The following is a 22,678-nucleotide window of genomic DNA, read 5'->3' as shown; positions in this document are numbered from 1 at the left end:
TAAATCCAGCTCAAAACTGTTTTTGTATTGAAAATTCAACCGAATATTTTGTCAAAACCATGCACCATTCTGATTCACACTAGGAGTGCTCTTTAGACGAGGACAACCTAATTAAACGTGCACTGTCCTGCAACCTCAGCGCTACTCCAATACCCACTTTAATACATCCCATTAATTCTCATCGCCGCACTCATCTACATGACAAGAGATGATGGTGCAATAAGCACCCATACACTTTGCCCTCAAACTCCTTTTCATACTCGCCCAGCCGAGCTTTGTGTGTTCCCTCAGTGTTTCTAATGCCAGTGGCATTATGGTGGTATACTCGCTGATGTGTCGTGCTTATTGTCGATACTGTTTTAAATGGCTTGCCGTTTTGTGTTTCAGAAGCTGTTATGAGTTGAGTTTGTGTGGGAGTGAGATAGGTACACTCAGAAGTGGGGCTGTTAGAATGGACACAGCAAAGCATGACTCAGGCTGGAGTACAGATGACAAAATGCAGATGAATTTCGTTCAACGAAGTCTGACCTAGTTGAGTGATTCCGAGAATAAAAGGACAATCGTTTTTTTTGTCGCTAAGCCGAACAAATAAGCGAAGTAAACCAAGATAAAAAATATGCTGACGTTGGTTTTATTGAGCTTATTCCTGGTGATATTAACCCACACAGTGATGGAGATGTCCATTGTGCTTCCTGTTGCTGGCCCCGTCTCCCTCCAGGCCGTCTGGTGTTTACAGAACTGAGTGAAGACTTCGGGCCGACCACAGGGAGAGCAGCTGTCATTTTTGGGGGTAGCCAGTGCCACCAATCGCTCGCTCATAGCCAAATTTGATGGCATGGAAATCCCATTCAGAGCTGACATCCCTCCTCTTTAAGTAAGCAATCTCTAAGCTTTGACCCATTTCAGTATAATGGCAGCAAATACATGCACCAGTACCATTTTGTGAACAGCAGACACAATTTTTCAGACACAATCTTTGAGAAAGGCTTGTCTTCTTTGCTGTGAGAAAAAGACAAATGTTTTTTTTTTTTACTGTATATTCAAACAGGCTCTTAGTCAAAGGCATACAATTACTGTAAAAACGGCCCATATGCCCAAACCACCAATTTGATTTTTCCGACCCATCTGTCAGATGCAACATTTTTTCACAGAAGTGCTCATCTTGTTCAGAAACGCCGGATGGGCGTCACAATATGACAGAGATTTGAGAGAACATTCGGTATGGACATGGTTCTTTAGCACTCTCATCTCACCCCAGGCGTTAGTCTACTGATCCTTATCGCAGAAGTCCTCTCAGGATTCTGGTAAATGCCCAGTGGTCATTATTATAGGGTGCATGAAGTTCAGAACTTAATTGTCCTTTATGAATTACTCTGAGCCGCTCTAGACTGCAGAGCAGCACTTTGGCGTTCCATTACCCGACATGTCTCTGATACAAGTGCATTATACAATTCTGTAGACTCCCATTGAGAAATCATCTTGATAAAACAGATTTCTTCTCACAACAGTTGGGAAATGTCATTGATTTCATGAAGCCACATGGCGTGTGAAAGACTTCAGATATGCAAATGTCTGATATGCAAATTCACATAGCTGCTCTTACATGAGGAATGAGAAGGGATCACTCACACAGCTCCCACTTCCCTCTGGGTTTTATTTTTTCCTCCGTTATCAGCAACATGTAATCTCTGCCCTTTTCAAAGTCACTGTGTCATTACACTGTAGTGCTTTTTCAGTTTTCCAAATTACCATTTAAATTGAAAAGAAAAGCCGCATCAAGTTGGCTTCAGGGCTCCGACTTTGTTTTGGGGTCTCCCGTCGTGGGATGGCGGCAGTTTGTTCTGGGGAATTATGAACTCCATTCCCACAGGACACGGCGACCTGTATTAAGAGGCTTAACTAGAACTGGATGTATGACCAACGTCTTGCTGAGAAGAGGCTCTGCAGGTGCAGAAAAGCTTCGCCATGTACAGACATGAATGTTTCTCACAGTGGACCATGGCAACGCGTAGTGACATCTGGAAAGCAGACAGACACGTGCTTGGGTGTCATCCCAGGGTCTAGTCCGGATTCGCTTTCACACCTCCTTCCCCACCAGAATGCAGGCAGCTTCTGCTGTGCAACGTTTCTCTCAGGGACCTCCGTCAGTCAGTGAATTTACAATGCAAGAAAACACATCCTGCTGCTAAATGCTGTTAGTGTGCATTATTTACTGTTTATTTAAATAACTTTTTTATTTATTTTTATTTTACTATGTCTCTTGTGTGCACTTTAGCCGTTTGCGGCTGTACTCCTGCAAATTTCCCCACTGCGAGACTAATAAAGGAATATCTAAGCTCCCGACAAAAATACAAATACAAATATAAATAAGATATATATGTTTATCCTATAAATTATTAGATAGTAAATGGAAAATAAATATAAGCACTCCAGTGTGTTTAAGAATATTCCCAGTTTGGACATGAGGCTTCATGTCCAAACTGGGAATATTCTTAAACACATCATACATCTATTAATGCAGACGAGGGAAATACAATTAATTACTGTATGGGGTTTATGAGAAAAATTGCCTAATATTACTCCAAAAACCAAGTCCATCTTGTAATGCATTAATAACTAATAACCATTGTAAAAAACCAGTGGAAACAAGTTTTATAGATTAATTTGTACTCAACTTGCAGTTTTGACTTCTTCCACGTATTTGATCTTTAAGTTGTTGGTTCTCGCAGTTTCCACTTGATGGCAGCAAAATCCAACAAACATCCTTCTTGCAGTAAAGAAGAGGTGAAAGAAACAGTTAAAGCATTGTAATGGCTGATTGACTGAAATGCACTGCATTTCAAACCAATATTACATGATTGGTAATTTACTGTAAAAAGCAGGATTATAAATGTGGGTCCTGTCAAGTTGTCATACATCAAACCTTATGGAAGTTAATTCGGATTATTTTAAATACTTATTTGGCAAGATGTCACTCTAAGTGCCCACTCTAATATTGATTTCTATTAAAACAAAGAGCGTTTTTGATTGTATTGCATCTGAGTACTCTGTATTAGGTTATGTTCTCCTTCCAAGAAAATGTCTTACACGATCCATTACTGGGAATTTAGCAAATCACGTCTCTCAAATCACATCCATTTGCAAATCAACCATATTATTGGAAGGTCACAGGCCACTGGGGTAATTTGTGTAAAATCCAATGGAGGACATTAATTTGTTTTAACGCCATGTTGCAGCACTTTGCTTTCTCTGGAGATGGGAATTCAATTGTAACTTGATTTAAGTAAACATAAGGAAACTGATTTTTCTCTTCTTTGTGCTTATTCATTTACATTCAGCGAAGGTTTACACAGTTGCAATCACTTAGATTTAAATAGGGTTAGGGTTCGGTTTAGCAGGCATATTGAAATGGCTTATCCCCTATTGTGACCACTTTTTGAGAAATTGCTTTAATGCTAATAATATTGCATATTATGGTCCGCACCGGTGATATCGTCTTCAGAGACCAGCAAGCTTCTAATGGGAAATCAGAAGGCTGCCTTGTATTAAGAAAGGAATTGATTTTACCTGCAGAGACTTTTAAAGCATCAATACATTGGTAAATTAAAGGGTAAAACTGGCAATAATATGTATTCTTATTAAACAGTGCGTCAGCCCATCTCTCAATACCTCAGTAGGAGCAAGCTCAAATCGTGGCACCAGCACTTCGTATAGGCACTCGAGCTGCCACTAGTTTTTGCGGCAGTTGCCACAACTTTGCGGTAGTTGCCACTAGTTTTTTGCGGCAGTTTCTACTGTTTGAGGCAGCTGCCACTACTTCCCGCTGCAGCTGCCTCTGTTTTGGAGAGGTTCCGCGACAGTTTACCCTTTATTTTTCGTTATTCGACAACATGTGACATGTGAATTAAGGTTCTGTTTGAGAGTGCCGCTGGTAACAGTCTTGGATCTCCGTGGTCAAAATACTGACTGATATGAATGTGTTCAGAACACACCCAAACATCTTAACTGTACCAATTCAGATATTTTACAAAGTAAAAGTCCTACATCCCAAAAAGTTAAAAAATGTTTATCAAATGTTTATTAAATATTCAGAAATTAGATTTTGGGACGTAGAACTTTTACTTTGTAAAATGTTTGAATTGAAAACCAGATGTTGTGTCACGTGGATCTCTCTGCTCGCTTGAGTGTGTTTCCTGAAATGTCAGCGTCTGTGATTTGACCATGGAGATCCGAGTGCCTGCTGAGTTGACTGCAGTGGTATACTGCCCTAGATGGAGTTCACCACCCTCTTGGGGATGCATTCCCAAACAACCCGACTCAGAGAAGACCGTACCCAGCGCGACCGGCCCTGTTACCGGCTTCACCCCACCCTTCTTCGCTTGCCGCTACTGAGGGAATCCTGTTAATTTCTTTTCCTCCGCAAAGCTTAGAAATTCAATTATGCTTAAATTCAATGGGGAAAGCATGAAAACAAAAACAATTACACAAACATATGTTGATTAGAAATGTATACATGAAAACAATAACACAAACATACGTTGATTGTAATTTTTAGGAGGTTGGGTTGCACAACTCGGCATTTTTTATATTTTTTTTACAACTACCAACCGTCATACCTTCCAGGACCTTAATGTATTGTCAAATAACGACAAATAAAAGTTAAACTGTCACAGCACCTCTCCAAAACAGCAGCACTTCAAACAGAATCAACTGGGACGTAGGAATATATACCTTCCAGGACCTTGATGTATTGTCACATATTATACCTTCCAGGACCTTAAGCAAGTTGCGGCACCTGTCTCCCAAACAGAGGCAGCTGCCTCAAATAGTAGAATCTGCCTCAAAAACTAGTGGCACATGAGTGGCAACTCGTAGGTGCCAGAAGTGCTGCCTCTAAACTAGTGGCGACTGTTCTGGCAGCTCGGAGGTGCCCCGGCATCTGAGATGTGCCACCGGAAATGCCTCAACGAGGTGCCGGTGCCACGATTTGAGCTTGCCCTCTCTCCAATATCCTCGATGTACTGTTTGTCTATCGCTCTCCCATTAGTTCTGAGTTGATGATCTTAATAATTGGATCATACAGCTGTTGGGGCGAGGAATTATCAGCAAATGTTACTCAACAGGAGAAAATGGTGCACTTGGGACTATTTTCAGCTGCGCATTGATACAAGTTGGTGCTCTTGTGAGTTTTCAGTGCCAGGTTGGCGTATGTGGCGCTATAGACAACAAACTATGGTAGCCATGTTCATGGTGTTGAAGGAACAACATTGGGGATCATTTGAATCGTTTGTGGACAACAATGGAGCTCTGTGGCTCAGTGGGATAAGATATATCAGGTTTTGGCTTCAAAGGCAATATATACATTCATTGTTGTTGTTCGGTCGTTTCATGGGATTTGCCCACAATGATAAAAATAAAGAATATCATCAGTCAAAGTAATCGAAGGACATCCAGTTTGGTTTTCAAAAACGAATATGTAGTTAACTCTTAGCCACTTAACATTGTTTGTGTATTATCATAATCATCATAATTCCTTTCTGGGTGTCAATGATTAGCCGATGTATTTTGATGTTTGACTGATACATATTACTTTTAAACGCAGTATTTCTCAGTTTGCAGGTGCTGCAGCGGTTCTGTGCCACTACAGTACCGTGTGCGCTCCCAGCTTCAACCAACACACCACAATGCTCCACACTGGCAATTACCTTCATCACGAATCACACACTGATTGATACAGCATACTGTGTGCTGATGATGTGCAAAAACAGTGATTATTTTCATTATCATGAGCCAAGGGCCTTGATTACACCTTATGCAAAGTTGTGAGGTGACTGGAGCAGATGATGGAGAGTGCAGGCAGTTTCTTTGGGATTAGGTCATGTTCAAAAAGTGAGGCCAATTTAAAACACAGCTGGAAGTTATTGTCCTCTCTTTCTAGCAACACCTTTTGCTTGCGGGACTTCTATCACACCTTTTTATCACCCTTACAACCTGTGTTCGCTTGGTGCTTCCTACGCAGATGCCTGGCCACACACACACACACACACACACACACACTTGGGTAGCTATATTTAGCTCTTCCTGAGCTGCCACAAATAAGGAAAAGTAACCGATAGTGGGCTAAATGTGCTGTTTAATAGCATGCACAGCACAGAAGTTGCTCCTTTGGTAAAATATCCCTTTGAGCCCACAAGCTGTGAAGATGGATGGAGGGTCGTCTCCCTGTGTTTTTTGTATGAAATAAATGTTTACCTTTTTGAAAATGTGATAATATATATTTGAGCTCCTTTCATCTGCTTTTGGCAGCGAAATGTTCTACGTTTATAGTTTCATGTGTACTCGTGGTGGCCAAAATAAAGCCCATTTTAAAGACTCATAGAGGTCACACATGATGGAAATGCCTATTTTAGTATCTATAGGGTGTGAAGTACTGAATGACATGGACATGAATTTCCTGGATTTTAAACTGGATTGAAGACTCTGATCGTTTTATATATAGACATGTTAACATACCCTATCATGTTTAATTGTGGATGATGGAAAAATACAAACACAAGTGGTATTATCGACTTCCTGAAAGAGAAGCAGGAGACACTTTAGTTTCCTTTGTTTCCAGCTGCCCCCTGTTGCTGACTGCGATTCCTTTCTTCTCTGCCGCGTTGTCTTTCTCTCTGACCTCTCCCGTGTCGTCTCTCCCTGAAGGTCTGGTGCTTTTTTTTAAGTCCATGTGATGGGGAGCTCTCACATGCAGGTTCTTTTTGCACTGATCAGTCCGCCCACAGCTTCTTTGTTGAGCCACAGCTCGATCATACCCATTATTAGTTCCTTAACTAGTAAATATTGAAAAGGTGGGAAATATTGGAAATCCGGGATGTGCTGCTATTGTTCAGAGAAAGACGGTGTTTGTGATATGCCTGTGTGTGCAGACATATTTCACCTGTCTTTTGTTCTCTTGGGACCAAATTATATGGGGGTTATTATATCGTCATCGACGATAGCCCTAATATATATATATATATATATATATATATATATATATATATGTATATATATATATATATATATACATATATATATATATACATATATATATATATATATATATATATATATATATATTTTAAATTATTATTACCAAATTATATGGGGGTTATTATATCGTCATCGACGATAGCCCTAATATATATATATATATATATATATATATACATATATATATATATATATATATATATATATATATATATATATATATATATATATATATATATTAGGGCTGGGCACGTTAATGCGTTTAATGCTGCCGCACACAGGTGCTGCACTTTAAATCTCTCCCAGACGGCGTAGTTCAGGGCATCTTACGGCTCTCCCAGTCCGGCCCGCGTCAATCAAAAAAGAAAAATAAATAAATAAGATGCACGCCATGAATGCAATACAACGGCACTACTTTTACTTTGAAGGCGATTTACGTATGCGCGCGCGCTTCCGCAGCCTCACAGACCGGCTTGTTGCCAACAGACTGAAGCACGTCTTGTTCTGTAGTTTCTGTAGTTCTCAGCGAGCAGCGGGTGCTGCCGCGAGCCGCTCCGCCTCACAACGCGCTCAGTCTCACAGGAGCCTCGCTCTCCGCGTCCAGAGTGAACATTAATCGCGCATGCGCAAAGCCGCCGCCGAGATACCTGACAGTTGTCCTTCACATCTCCACCTTATTCAACCAGACTTCAGTGCACTTGTTCAAGCCAACACAGACTGGACTTTTCTCACTGAGTAAAAAAAACTGAACTGAACAAGATCAAAAGCACTTATTGCTTCTGTATAAAGTTAATCAATTGCTGGACTTTAACATACATCTTTAAGGTAAGCAACAAACTGAACATGACAAAAGAAGGAGTGGCTTGTCCCTCACAGGGACCCTTACTACTGAACAGACTGTTTATGTTGTTCCCTGATAAAAGACAAATGTTTCTTCTTCAGCATGATATTAAGCAGTTTTACATTAGAATAAAATAGTCTATAACATCTGAAAATAAATACAATATTTAATTGAATGACCAGTCATATAGAAGCATTAAAAAAAATAAAATACATCTTTTTTTTTCTTCCCTAGCATATATTTTTGATTTATATACTGTTGTTAACTTGCTGTTGTTCCAGAGTGCCTGTTATATTGTTCTGATAACATTACTTTAAAATAAAAGCATGCAATACACTAGTTTTTCCTTAATTATTGAATTTGGCACATAAGAAGAATCATGCGATTAATCAGTTAATTTTTTTCAACTTTGCCCAGCCCTAATATATATAGTGCATTGTGGAGCTATCTTGCGTAAAATGAGATGATCACCTTTTTTGTTTGATAAAATATTACTTACACTACTTAAAATATAATTGATATTTGTTGTGACCTCTGATTAGCACCGGTATTTTGTAGACTCCTCTATAATTTGGACTTTTAAATTAAAAAGCATGCTGATTGAAGGTCAAGTTGCCTTGTTCCCCTACTTAGTGGAAAAGCTGAATGTTATGTGTTATCATCATCAGACCCAAAGAGAGAAGAAAGCTTTACAGAAAGACCAGTCCAATATTTTGAGAAATGGAGATTAGTTTAAAAAAGTGTTGTCTATGTTACAAGAATAAGAGTCTCCAGCCAAATAAGGCTGTGAGGTAATGCTATTGTCAGCAGGCTGTCATGACAGTGCTGATATGCAGATGTTTAAACTGTTCACCAGTATTAAAAGCATACTAACATTTCATAAATGAAAGTAAATAAAAGTGCAGTGTATTTAGTCATAAAATAAAGTATTTGCCCTGGCGATGGCGCTATACTAAAGGTTACCAAGTAAATTGAGTGTAAAACAAACACAACCTGATGAAGATCTTGTTTTTGTCTGTTGAAGTGAGTGTATCTTGAATTACTGAGTGTTGGTGAATAATTATTTTAAATAAAAGCAAAAAATCCGGACTTTTGACGTCCGCACACATCCAAACAATACTCGGTATGCCACAGCACCTGGTGGATCTCCTCTCATTCTCCTTCTTTTATTCAATACTCCTGTCCATCATTTCTCTTTCTGTTTGTCACAATGATCAGATCCATACCTCCATTTCCCTCTTTCCTCCCTGCCTCTCTTGTTCCATTCTCTCCTCACGCCCCCTCGTCTTTATCCTTACTACTCCATCTCCCCCCTCCTTCCTCTCTCTCCCACCTTCTCTGACTTGTACCGGTCTCTCATCAGACTCAGACATGCAGGGCTTTTGAGTGGTGTTTAATGGCTCCACGCTGAGCTCTGTGTCTCTGGCCATGGACAGGCTGTGACCTATCCGACATGTTCACGATGCACTTTGAGGGACTGGAGATGATTGCAGTGCTGGTGGTTGTGGTCCTCTTTGTTAAGGTGCTGGAGCGGTTGGGTTTGATAGAAGTCGGCTATGACGGTAAGGAAACTGCAAACTGTGTTTGGTGTTCCAAACACTTGTTGTTGCCCAAGTTTAAATACTGTGGTTTTGTGAGACTATATAACTGTGAGTTTGTCTCATGCATCTGCAGTGGAGGTTGTCATCTTTTAATATTTCATGTTAAATATGTATTCATACAAAATGCCTCTCCAGATGTTTAGTCCTGATTTGGGGCTTCCATCTGTTGCTCTCATCTTTGTATTTGTCAATTTAAAATATGTCATGCAGAGTAAAACAAACTACAAGTGTGACTCCTTTTTGCTAAGATGCTGAAAATATAATTCATGTTTCAAGCTGTACACAAACATTAAAAACAGATAGTTTGTCAAAAAGTGTCTTTTCTAGTTATGGAGAACGTTTTGACCTCTTGCTGTATGATTCTTCAAAATGACTTTCTGTCACTCAAAGTAAAGCCTCTGCAGCTGTCCTTTGTGCTTTTTTAAAATTAATAAGTTGCATCATAACATGATCCAGCTGGCTTTGCTTCTTAAAAAATGACTCATGTGGGTCAATGGTTATAATCTGAAAGGGATCTTTTGTTTTTGACTTTTTTTGCTGTTTCTCAATATTATTAAAAGCTGTAATTTTACATAAAACAGTCTTTGGTGCATCTTGCCACTTTGCTTCCACTTTGCTGGTTAGTTTATTCAATTTGAACTCAATTACATTGCATGTGAAGACTTGCGTCATCTGTGGATTGTTCATTAAAATCCAAATGAGACAGCTGAGGACTGCATGTAATTCTGCATCAGCTGGAGGCCTGATAACCTGGATCTTAACCAGTGAGAGCTGTAATGCAGTGATTTAAATAAAGGCTGCCTATTGATAATGTGAAAGACAACTTTGCTTCCACATTAAACTTAGTTTTGGTTTTCTCTTTCTTTGGCATGTTGTCCATGTAGCTTAGAGGAGAACAATGGTTGAGTCAAGGTGTGTATGGCACTTTGATGCAGATTCTGTCCCTCGAAGGTGTGACTCTATTATTGAGTTGTGAGGTCTTGTTTATATGCTCTACTTACTTTATAAGCAGCCTTGTGGCTCAGCTCTCACAAGGGAGATGCAAGCAAATGTCTTCCAACCAGCATAGCCAAGTTATTTAGATAATGGAGAATTGAAATATTTTCTTTTTTGCCAGTTTCATTCATATCTATATGATCATATTATGTAGTGTTCTAAAGCCGGATTTATTTGACATTTTATTCCTAAAAACTCATTTTAAAATGTAACCTTTTCACATGGGGTGTCTTTCCTTAAGATTGCATTGTCACTATTTAACCTGTAACTGTACTTAAGTGCACTTTCAGCAAATATTTGCTTATTTTACTTACTTTAATCAATTTAAGAAGTTATATTAAAGCAACTTTCCTCCATTTTTGGTCGCTATACAGTTTGTGTGAGGACAAACTGAGATGTGCAGTTTGTTTGTGCTGGCGGTGGGCTGAAACACAAGACATCAACAATACTTCTATAGTTTTAGAAAGCTTTTCAAAATGTACCCACCTTTGGCAAAGGGAATTGTATTTTTCTGCTTAGAGGGAAGTTTTGCCTGTTTTCAACTGTGCCTACAGTACCGAGTATTCGTTATGAGCACTGCACTTGCAACGTTTCAGTATTTAGATTTTTTTAGATTTCAAGTGTTTAATGACAGAAACACATCTTTACATTTAGTTTAGAGGTCCAACTGAACCAAAGATGCTATTTATTGTATAATAATATAATCAAAATGGATCTGTCTAAAAATGCATTCAACAAGCAAAAAATACAAAATGTATAGGGCTGCTCATTACTCTGTGGTAGTATTCCACTTAATGGCTTCTGGTTAAAAATAGACAGCCGGACGCAAATGTTTCTTTTCAGTTTCTGTGCCAGTCTTTAGTCGTCTGACAGTGAGTGACAGCAGTGTGCCACCAGCGTGTGGGATGTGGCAGCTGACGAGGGCAGCCTTTGATAGGACAGTTTCTGCAAAGTATTCCCCTGCAGGTGTGGCTTCACACGCCAGGAAAGGATGTAACACATGTTTCCAATTGCAAATGGACAAAATCAGTAGCTTGCAAATACAAGGGGAGGGCAATGAATTATTTTACTTTTGAATGTTGTCACCACACTGGGTTTTACATGTTAAGAGGAGAGTAATTGTTTTTCATGCATTGGTCAGTTTTGAGAGTTTTGCTTCCTTTACATGATTTCTTTCAGAAAAGTAGAAAGTCCACCAAAAGTTAGCGTTAGATAATGCCTCATCTGCATATTACATTTCAGAAAACTTCAACGTAATACAAAAATAAGTGTGTTGATGTAAATGATCATCTGGGGAGTTCTATGGTGATATCTATTAGTTAATGTGTTACCCTTTCCCTCTCTAGTGTCTTGCGGTCCTATCTCTAAAGGCCTATTTATAAAAAAATGCCATAGTTCCACTTCAGCAGCACTTACATGTCCAGTTTCATTCATATATAATCTTATTATTTAGGGTTTACAGCCTGATTTATATTTCATTTTACTCCTTAAAACATGACTAGAATTACATTTTCTTTTCAAATAAAAGATAGCCTATATTCTCTTAGTAAAAACCCTTTACTCTTTTTTAATACAATAATGCTTCATCTGCATATTCAAAACATACAATTTCAGAAAACTTGTAGTAATCAACTAAGGGAAGTTTCACAGCAATTGTTAAATGTTGTATCCTATTCACTTGACCTGGGGTGTCTTTCCTTAAGATTGCATCATCACCATTTGACCTGTAACTGTACTTAAGTCCACTTTCAGCAAATATGTGGTTGAACAGAGCGATGCTTGCATCCACCAATGCCAAAAACAGCACACTCTACCTAAGCCCCATACTGTGTGTTGTGTTGCTTTAGAGCTATACATATATCTTAAGACTGTCACACAATATCTGCCCATTGTTACATGTGTGACTCTTAATCCTTGGCTGCTGAAGCGACTGGGCTGTGGTTGAGGACTTTCTGTGTGCCTAGACTCACTGAGGATGTGCTTTTCTCAAGCAGTGTGAGGTAAGCAGGTGTGATACAAAGCTGTGATTCAATCTCAAGAACTGTAAGTGAACAGGAATACAAATGGATCAGGCTGCTCAGGGAGCCGTGTGAGATGGTTTGAACAAAGGCCTAAGCTGTGCACGGCTTTAGCGGTTCTCTCAATTTCCATATTAATGTTTATCACAAAAAGCACACGGTTTGGATTCATAGAGGTAACTTATGTGTTCCATTGTGAATGAACAATGGTGTAAAAATGTGTTTGCATCATAATAGTATTTTCTAAGAAGTCATAAAACATTGGTGCTTTACAACACACGGTTCCTCGGAGAAAAAGACGCATACGGTACTGTAGCTGGAAGAAATATAGGGGCGTAATCTTTGGCACGCTAGCTGCCATGGCATGGCTTTTGGACAGTTTTCATCATATCCTTTTACTTTTATGGATTATGAAACAACATTTTACAATATTTTTGTGAGCTAGGGATCCTGCCAGCATAATAAGATACAAGGCAGGGAGCCTTTCTATTATCATTATATCAAAAATGTATTCATCGTCCTTTATTTGCACAAACAATACCAGCATGAACATTACATCTGCTGTCCTTTGAGCTAGATAAAACTCATTAGTATAAGTATATGGATGATTTTAAAGTTGTGAATGAAGAAAAGAAATAACAACTGATGTGTTTCTTTTCTTCACATTTTGGAAACATTCTCCTTCATTCAAGTACAAGTGAGAGTTAACAGATGTGCCAGCAGAGGGAACCAAAGCTTACGGTCTCAACCGGTCACACCAGTTGCTAGGCTGGTTTTGAAGTGGAGAGCAAATATAAGCAAAGCCCTCACTTTTTGTGAACAACATGATTAAATAGCTAATAAACAATTCTGTGCTGATGAATCATTTAAACATCCCAAATCCTACAAATTAAAAAATCCCTCAACACATTTGATCATCCAGTTGACTTTTAACCATTCAATCAATTTACACAATTATGTTTCTAATTGAGTATTTTAATAGTTCAGGAGAGTGTTGACTCGGGAGGTAGAGCGGGTCCTCTTTTAATCACGTGGTTGGGGGTTGAATCCTCGTCTCCTCCTGTCTGTATGTCGAAGTGTCCTTGAGCCATCGGCGTGTGAATGACAATATGCAACACATAATGCAATATGTAGAACGGCTCTATGAACATGAAGCCCATTTATCATTTACAAAGTGCTCGACATCCAGATAGGAATCAAACAACCCAATCTGTACACACTAAAAATGCAAATAAAATGCGGTGGCATTAACTTGCCTGACGAGGCAGGCGTGTTAAAGCAGCGGAGGGCAAATGATCGCTCTCTGTCCAGCACAGATAAAAGTGGAAAGTCCCTTTCTAATTGCTTGCTTTTTATAAATATGTGTAAGCTGAGACTTGTGATCTTGCTCGCTACTTTGACATGCTTTCAAGGGTATTTTCTTACTCATGAGGATGAGGAGGGACAAAAAGTAAATAAAACAGGTTAAAACACAAAGTTGTAAAAGCTTTGACATTAAAGGGATATCGTGACGGCAACCGTTAAGTGTCTAACATATGGGAAGTTATCGGGGAAGCCAGTGGTTGAACAGAGCATCTTGGCACTGGTTCTTTTATGAAATTGAATGTTCATTCATCTCCTGAGTTAGAAATCAAAGCCGCCTGTCTCTTTTTTTAATATCTGTAATTCCTATTTATGTTTTCAAAGCTAATGTGCTCTGTATTGCCTTCCTTTGACATCTTAAACAAATCAGTTGGATATTATTCAGTGAAGGAGTATTAAAAACTCTACAATCTATTTTGATAATAGCCTGGAGTCTCAGACAGGTATTACAAGCATAATGTCGTGCCTCATAGCTTTCCACTGAATTAAACACCGTTAGTGGTGTTTCCACCGGCTTTAGCCGCGCTCGATCATCAATCACAGCAATGATAAGAGAGCTACAAGTCACTGATTTTCAGAATCCACATGTGCGCCGCTGTAATTAGCTTCTTGCTCTCTCTCTGCAGGCCGCCTGGTAAAAGGCCAGATTGTGTTCTGCCTTGATTGGAAAAACACTTGAGTGGGAAGTGTTGAGCTGTATATTGTCAAGTCACGTTGTATGATTATGGAAACTGAACTATCATCTCTCCTTGAACTACCTTACTTTGCATTTAGTGAATTAGATTTTTTCGAGGCCACTGAATACATAAGATGATGAATAGACTAACAGACCTCCTGGCGTGAACATCTTTGAAATGAAGACTTTAGTGCGGTGCGTTTAGCTACACTGAGCTAACCGCTAACAGAGCAAACACACTGTAGGGCTCAGAGTTTTTTGGCGGAGGGAACGAAACACAGCGTTGTTTACAGTAAATACATGTGCTGAAGTACTTTGGAGGTAAAATTACTTTGAGTGTGGAGTTAGACAGCAAGAGCTTAAAGCTGCTACCTTATCTGGCCTCTAAAGTCAATCATATAACCTCTTTGTTTTTATTTAACTCCATTTACTTTAGTTAAGGCGTAACTGTTGAGAAAAATTAGCAATTTTTCAAAAATGTAACTTTTTGTAAATGTATGCATTTAAGGCAACGGTAGTATGAAGAATCCACTTAATTTCTTTTCACATTTGTTGCAGTCAACTTTTGCTTTTAGGGTTCTCTCAGTTTCAACATTTTTTGCAATAAAACTGCTTGATTGTGTGCCACATATCTATATGGTGCTATTCATTGTTGCAATATGTTTTGTAGCTGTGCCCAATGTTACTAATCTAGAGACTATTAATCTATACATTTAGTATTTTATGATGAGACATGTTTAGAAAGGGTTAATTGTGTTTCCACCCCATACTCTAAGTCTTGTATTAATATTAATTAATAAGTATAATAATAATAATAATAACTTTATTTATATAGCACCTTTAAAAACAAAGTTTACAAAGTGCTCTACTGAGAAGCAAAGCATAGACATAACTTAAATACCGATAAACAAAAAGGACCATACCATGAAGGCAATGAATACAATAAAAACAAACAAATAACCAAAAAGAGCAAATAAGGCTTTTTATTGTTTAAATGTAATATACTTGAATAGTAGTAAGTCACTAAACTTTAAACGTTGTTTGTGTTTCTCTAAGGTCATTAGAGCTTGTACTTTAATCTACTGCCTGCTCTGCTACCAAGTGATATCTGATCTGTTTCATATAGATCTATGAAGAAAAGGACTCCAATAAATGATTTCCTCTCATTTATAACTGTTATGGCAAGGAATGTCTCCAAACAATTATCTTTGAACGGAATACTTGAATATTTAGGAGTGCAAGAATATCTACACCTCGACCAAAGCTTGCCTCAGGAATGCACCTTGCTTGGAATATTAAGCTTTATGAGTTTACCGTTTATCTGGCTTAAAGGGTGAAAGTTAATTGTTTTGTATTACTTTCTATTCGTGAATACAAATACAATAAAGTGGAAGATTACGTTTGCCTCATAGTATATAGCAGTGGCCATTTAAGATTTTTGACCATCAATAGTGCAATATGAAATGTTTTTTTAGAAGTGTGTCCCTGTTTTTTGTTGGTGTGGATGCTCACAAGTGTAGCAATACACATTTCTGCCAGTGATGTCACAATGCTAAACAACTAATAAACAAAGAAGGTTTCAAAACCTCACCTTTTGCTAATGTTCTATTAAAGAGGAAATGTATTCAATACACGTGTTGACCTCAAGGTGACACACAAGCGTGTTAAGGTGAGTAACACTGATTAAACATTTCAATAATTTAAAGCTGCATTTTGAGGGTAGAATATAGACTCACAAACAAACGCACATGTTAGAAGTCCAGACAGATACAGAAACAGAGAAGGCCATTCCAGTGGACTCCTCTCTTTCCCTGCCTGTTGAATAAAAGTCCGATATTAACTTGTGGTTCCACTTTGGTTTGATCCATCAGTTTGGGTTCTCTTTTAGGTTGGCTAACTCAACAGTACAATGAATGTTACCGCGTGTCATTTGATGTAATGCTTAATAGAGTTTCAACCTGATATAAGTGTCTAATAAACCTTGAACCTCTGCAAGGCATTTATTTCCCTTGATGTATTGCCAGTGCCTTGACTTAACCCCGACACCGAATATTATTGTTTTAATTTAAAAACACAGTACTTATCAGTCTGACATACTGCTTCAATAATTTCAGACCCAAATTCATGCTTCCACCCAACTGCATTGATTTCCTCTCAGCGTTCCTTTCTTACCGATGAACTATACTCGTTTTAGCTCATATTCTGGGCAGTGGCTCCAGCCGTAGTGAACTCTGTCTGCCATTTTATGTCTCCCTCGTCTTCTCTACTTTTTTTTTACTGCTCCTGCTAATGCATATTCTCCGTCGACCTTTGCCCTCGAAGTTTACTTTGACTGGCACTTTGCCGCTGACGGATGGCGCACGGTAAATCAGATGACAGGCCGGCCGCGCAAAGGCAATCCATGTCCTGCTCGCTGCTGCTGCTGCTGCATGTTGTCCACAGCGAGCTGTCGGATAGCCGTGTGAGAGCTAATATGGTTAAGACGTGGAGAAAAGCAGGTCAATGTTATCAGCTGCAGCACACTGCCCTGAGCCTTGTGCTACTGTCCATTCGCAGACAAAGGCGTTGACTTTTCCCTTTTAGACTAGAACTAATCTGGAATGAATTGGGAAGATAACAATCGTGTGTTCTTCCTGTAAAAAGAAGACTGGCATGTCTTTTGAACGTGAGTGGCATTCACGACGGCCGGCTAGCGTTTCTTAAGAGAAACCATACTGGGCTTTCTCTGTAATTTACACAACACACAGCACAAGACGAAGCTTTTAAGGCAAAGATTTTAACCTGCAACGACCAAGCGACTGATTTATTGTTTGAGTTTAAAAGCAAGGTTGTGCAATCTTAGAGGAAAAGCCCAGTTAGGGTTCAAAAGTGTACATCCTGAATTGGCTCATTCTGTCTTTCTCACAGCAGACATTCTTAACTTAACTTAACTTTACTTAATGAACTCGACTGGATGAAACTGATTCTGGTGGGAAAATGATCGGCACAGGCAGACATCCCCCAGGATCTGCAAATACATCATTTAGGGTTGAAAACTTCCCTGTAAATAAATGCCTTCAGACTGTCAATTAATGCATGAACATGCACCTGGCAGAGTGAGCAAGAGTTATCCAGAGCCCACAAAGGAAGTCCTCAATATCAGAGTTACCCAATGGCACTCCATGGTTGATCGCACATACGGCTTAGCTGAGGGTCGCCCCGGTTCACAGTTTATAATTGCCTTCCCCATCATAGGTGACGCTTCAGTAAATATGACATTTCCTCATTTTAACGCGCCTTGGAAAACACAAGCCGAACACAAATGCTGCTTTGCACGTCTGAGCAAATCACTGCAGGTGTCGCCTAATTATATCACCCACTTATGCCCTCAGCTGATCTGTAAACAGCAGGACGATCTTATCTTCGCCTCTTTTCCGTGTCCACCGGTCGGCGGCGCTTTGATTGATGACGGTTGCCTTGAAGCCCGTGCGTTCACAGTGGCGGATAACACTTGTCCAATAGTTATTAGTTAATGGTAATTTTGGGTTCAAGGATTATTTGGTGAGCACCTTTTTGTGCTTTGTGGGGGGAAAAAAGAAACATCTTTATTTGTTTGTTAAATTCTCAGGAAATTTTGTTCCATCACATATTGGCAAATATGTTTTGAATAGTAAACGATTAAAAAAAATATTTTTTTTTGCAGTTTCCTAACTATTAACTACAGTTTTGCAATATTTTTGTTTTATCAGTTAGTTTTTCCTTTCTCGATATATTGTATTTCACGTCACCACTGGTGGTGAGACTGATTCATTGACGCCGCCAGGTCCTGTGCTCTGTGTCCACTCTGCTTAGACAAAAGGGATAAGATCCTTCCCTTGTGAATACTGAGAATGGAAACTAAGTGACGAGACAGGTGGCAGCGGCGAGTGAGAAAAATGTGTAATCTTTCCCAAGATCGATGTCTATCAGTCTACAGAGGCAGATGGACAAAAAGGCTGCAGGTTTGTCTCTCAGGCCTCTCCTGTTCATTACCCCGATAAGGACTGCAGAGACGGGGACATGCCAGAGCTCAATGCAGCTTGACATTTCAGACTTGCATCACCTAGAGACGCCGCCTGTCAAAGGTTGCGGAGGATGGACGAGTTCTGTGTGAAACGTCATCGAGTGATGTTTTTATGTGGTTTGTGTTTTTTCTTTTATTAACATATCATACCAATATGTGGTTTTAAGAGGCATGTATCTCTGATAGGGATCTTTTTATGAACAGATATCGAGAAATACAGTAGAATGATGAAATTAAATTCCTGTCCAAATTGCAGCTTTGACTCCAATGTAAGTTGAGGTATTGTCTGGTCTACAAGAGAGTCCATAAAGTTTCAGAATAATGTAATAAAGCTTCTTCTTTTTTTTCTTTAGACAGCAAAATGGTCAAATAAAGATTGGGTGCAATACATGTTAATACAATCTGCATTTCCACCGGCTGTGAATTTCAACACAAAATGAAAGAACCTTAGCTTTAAGTATCTATATTCTCAACATTGTAAGAAATGAGCTGTTTAGTTGAAGAGAAAAAGCTTTTGTTTTTATGTGATTTCGGTGGAATATGGACAAAGTCAATTCCACGTTTTATAGATTGTTAATTAATGATTTAAGTTCTGGTAGGATGCTTATATAACACTTGAGTTGTCTTCTAGGAACGGAACTTTTTGTGGCAGCTTTCATGTATACTAGTGTAGAACATGGAACAGGAGACTTGGTTTGCAATGTGATGTTATATATTCGATATTATGTTATTGTCCGATAAATATTTCACCACAGAGTCATCGGATCAACATTCAACATCAACATTGTGTCATCAAGTGCCCTTGTTTCCTCAAATCTTAGTTTCACATCATAGCAATGTCAACATTCTACATTCTTTTCCATTTTAAACACAAGTCAATTTAGTAATTTCAGTCTTCCGAAACAAAATAGCCTTTCTCTGTCCATAAATGCTGAATGTTTATCTTCTCCATCTGTCAGACCTGCCATGCTGTAACTATGCTAGAGTGGTGATTGTCCAGGATTTGTGTCACGTTAATGGAGCAAGATGTGGGAGTGTAATATTTACCTGTCAGCAGCGTTCATAGAATCATGGCTACTCTGATAGTTGGATGGATGCTCCGTGGCACAAAAACCCCACCCCCACTATATCTTTCCCTCATATGTCTCACTCTCTCATTGCTTCAATAATTTATTGGGCGGGTGTATTATCTCCGCGCTGCAGCCAGGTTATGATTGGTAAATCCTTCCTACATGTTTTATTAACCGTGGGTCCACCAGGGACTGTTTGGAGAGCTAAGCCATGGCAGAGTGAGGCCAGAGGCAATGCGTCCCTCTGGCTTTTGGGCAACTTGGCTGCGTTAGGGAAACTGTACATGTGGCTTGAAAGGCGCTTCACTGATGTACTGCCAGGGGCCACATGTTGGCAGCCCTGCTGTCAACGAGATGTTGCATCCCAGCCCGGGAGTCAACGAAGCATCCAATATTTAGGTTCGGCTAACACTCACAACGCTACACTGCTCATGGCAGCTGGGTAATGCTTTCAACCAAACCAGCAGTTGTTCCTCATGGGAGTTTGTTGTTGACTTTAATAAATAGACTTACCATTGTTATGCAATAACTTTTAAACTTCTTTTTTTAATTCTATTTATAATTGTGGCCCTCTGGTGCCTTTTGAGATGTACTCAGCAGAGTGCAGATTTAACACGATTCTCACCAAATTCAAAATTAGTCATTATTTATACTCATGCTGCTATCACACGTTTAGTTTGTCCTGCAAAAAGTGATTTATTTAGCCAATTAGTTGCAGTGGAAGCAAGCTCCAAACACAACAACACTGACACACATAGCATATGTAAAGTGTATATGGTACACATGTTCACAAACTGAACAATGTACACACTTCAGCAGACACAGAGCAACATTGGCTTTCAATTTGGTCTCTGGAGAAAATAATCTGTTTCTTTGGCTGAAAATAATGTGCTGTATTCACACTAGTTGCTCACTATATCTGTTTTTCTGTGCTGGAGAAAGATGCTGCTTAGTGGGCTTTTAAAACTGTCTTTGCTAAAAAAAATCTGTCCCCTGCTGGGTCAGAAAAAAGATGATAGCTATGAGTTGAATCCCCTTCACAATAGTGACCTTCACATTACACAGTCATTTGATCAATTGTTGATGTATAAATATTGCAGCTTCCAGGTTTAATTAAAATGTGTTTCCTATCCCTTCACCTGCAGTTTGGACAGTTTGGCAGTGTAAATCTTATAATAATATAATCTGGAAATGAGTTTGTCCTGGCTGCGGCCCCTTCGATGAAGAACATTTATGTGGACCATGTGGACCGATAGGAAGGCAAGGTCCATTCTAACGGCGACCTGGAACTAGAAGATGTAGCCCTCTTCGGTCACTCTTTACTGGAACAAGCTAATTTCCCATACAAGAAGCATACGTCACTGCATTGTTGTCTGAAAAAGCCCTTTTTTCTCTCATTTGATTTTAAGAACAGTACACACACTCGAACTGTCCGTGCAGTCTTATATTACAGCGTGTATTTTTCACTTTGTATGAGACTCGCATAGTAATGACTCCTCACATGGCCAGGCGCCATCCAGATCAAGTAGAATGGGTCTGCTGAATATTATTTTTCTTTTTCAAACGGCATCATGCTGAATTATTCACAAAGATTGTTTTTTTTTTTTTAATTTCTAAAGCGGGATTACGTGCCTCATTTTCCATTCTGTGTTGTTCGTAAAAAAGCAGCAGCAGATGGATGAATGTAAATGAACGCATGCGAGTTGTTTTCCATTTCTGAAATAAGGTGCTTATTATTGAACATTTATCATAGAGCAATTGAGTAAAGTGGTAAGTCACAGTTTCTCTTGCGATTAAAGAAAATGATCCACTGACTTAATGATTAACGGCTGAATTGATTGTAAATGGAATAAAAGAAAATAGAAAAAAACACAGCACAGGATGTTTCTTTGGCTCAAAATGGTGCATTTTTGTTCTGAAAAATTGATTGCAAATTAATGAGAAAATTAATGAGCTTTGAATGGATGGATTCAATTATTATTATTAGAGTGGAAATAATGATTCTGGTGGTGGATGAAATGACTACAGAAGGGCAGTAGATGGTGGTGTCTTCACTCATTTGCTACACACATTGACTGCATGAATCACTCTCTCTCTTACACACACACACACACACACACACACACACACACACACACACACACACACACACACACACACGCACAGGCTTTGTTTGTCCTCTTCAACACTCCACTACATCTCAGTGGAATCAAACTCCTTTTGAAACCCCACAGTTACATTTAATGAAGTGGTTTAGATCAATGCTATTTCTCCTCTCACTTTCTAATACGTACTTGCATTTAGGAATGTTCCCTTCAGGTGCTATTACAGTATGTATTCTGTCTCTGTTTTATGTGTGGATTTGTGGAATGTGTGCATTGGAGTTTTCTCACAGCTTCTTTAAAAAACCCATATCAGTAAGATTTCCAAAAGCCTTTTTTTTAATAATAGTTTGAAGTGTGAGATATTTATTTTTGTCTTTTTGAAGTATTATAATGAATGCCTTACAAGAAAGCTATTGTTTTGCCTTTCTGTCCAGCTTGAGTGGAATCATCTCCCTCTTCTTTCCTCATCATCGTCATCTTCAACGATGTGCATCTTCAACGCACATAGCCTGGAAATAGTGTCATTTTCATGATCTAATGATTTAACCAGATGATGAAAGTGTTTCACCACAGACTTGAACGCCATAACTAAAACGTACTGCCTATTAAAATTCATTGACATATCTTGTGTTGGCATTTAGTGCTGCATTTTCATTTTCAGGATTTGTTTCTATCAGCATTATACAGCCAAATACTGGGTAGATGTTCAATTGTAACATTTGTAAATGTAAAAATTTAATTAATCTCCATGGCAGATTTATATGAAGAAATATTATTTTTAGAAAGCAATTCCTGGGGATTAAGGTTAGCCTTCATGATGCATACTGTCTGGTACCATTGGCTCTCAAGCGTTCAACAAAGATAGAATGGCTGGTAGAAATGTTCAACAGTGGCAGGTGAGGAAAAAAACTTATTTCATAGTATGTTTGAAGTCC

At 38.9% G+C, this 22,678-nt stretch overlaps 1 protein-coding gene across 3 annotated transcripts in view; it reads left to right on the top strand.

Moving 5' to 3' along the window:
- kcnip4a (potassium voltage-gated channel interacting protein 4a) overlaps positions 1 to 22,678 on the top strand; it is a gene marked incomplete at both ends in the record, with an annotated part of 117,087 nt that overhangs the window by 70,160 nt on the left and 24,249 nt on the right. Inside the window, one exon of one of the 3 annotated variants that reach the window (XM_079214793.1) lies at positions 9,336 to 9,435. The exons of the other annotated variants lie outside the window; for them this stretch is intronic. Within the exon in view, the coding sequence (XP_079070919.1) occupies positions 9,336 to 9,435 (100 nt within the window). Of the gene's footprint in view, positions 1 to 9,335; positions 9,436 to 22,678 lie in introns of those variants that run through there. 3 annotated transcript variants of the gene reach the window in all.

Source organism: Taurulus bubalis (genome assembly GCF_910589615.1).
Source record: "Taurulus bubalis genome assembly, chromosome: 3".
Classification (NCBI taxonomy): domain Eukaryota; kingdom Metazoa; phylum Chordata; class Actinopteri; order Perciformes; family Cottidae; genus Taurulus; species Taurulus bubalis.
This window is presented reverse-complemented; position numbering and strand designations above follow the sequence as displayed.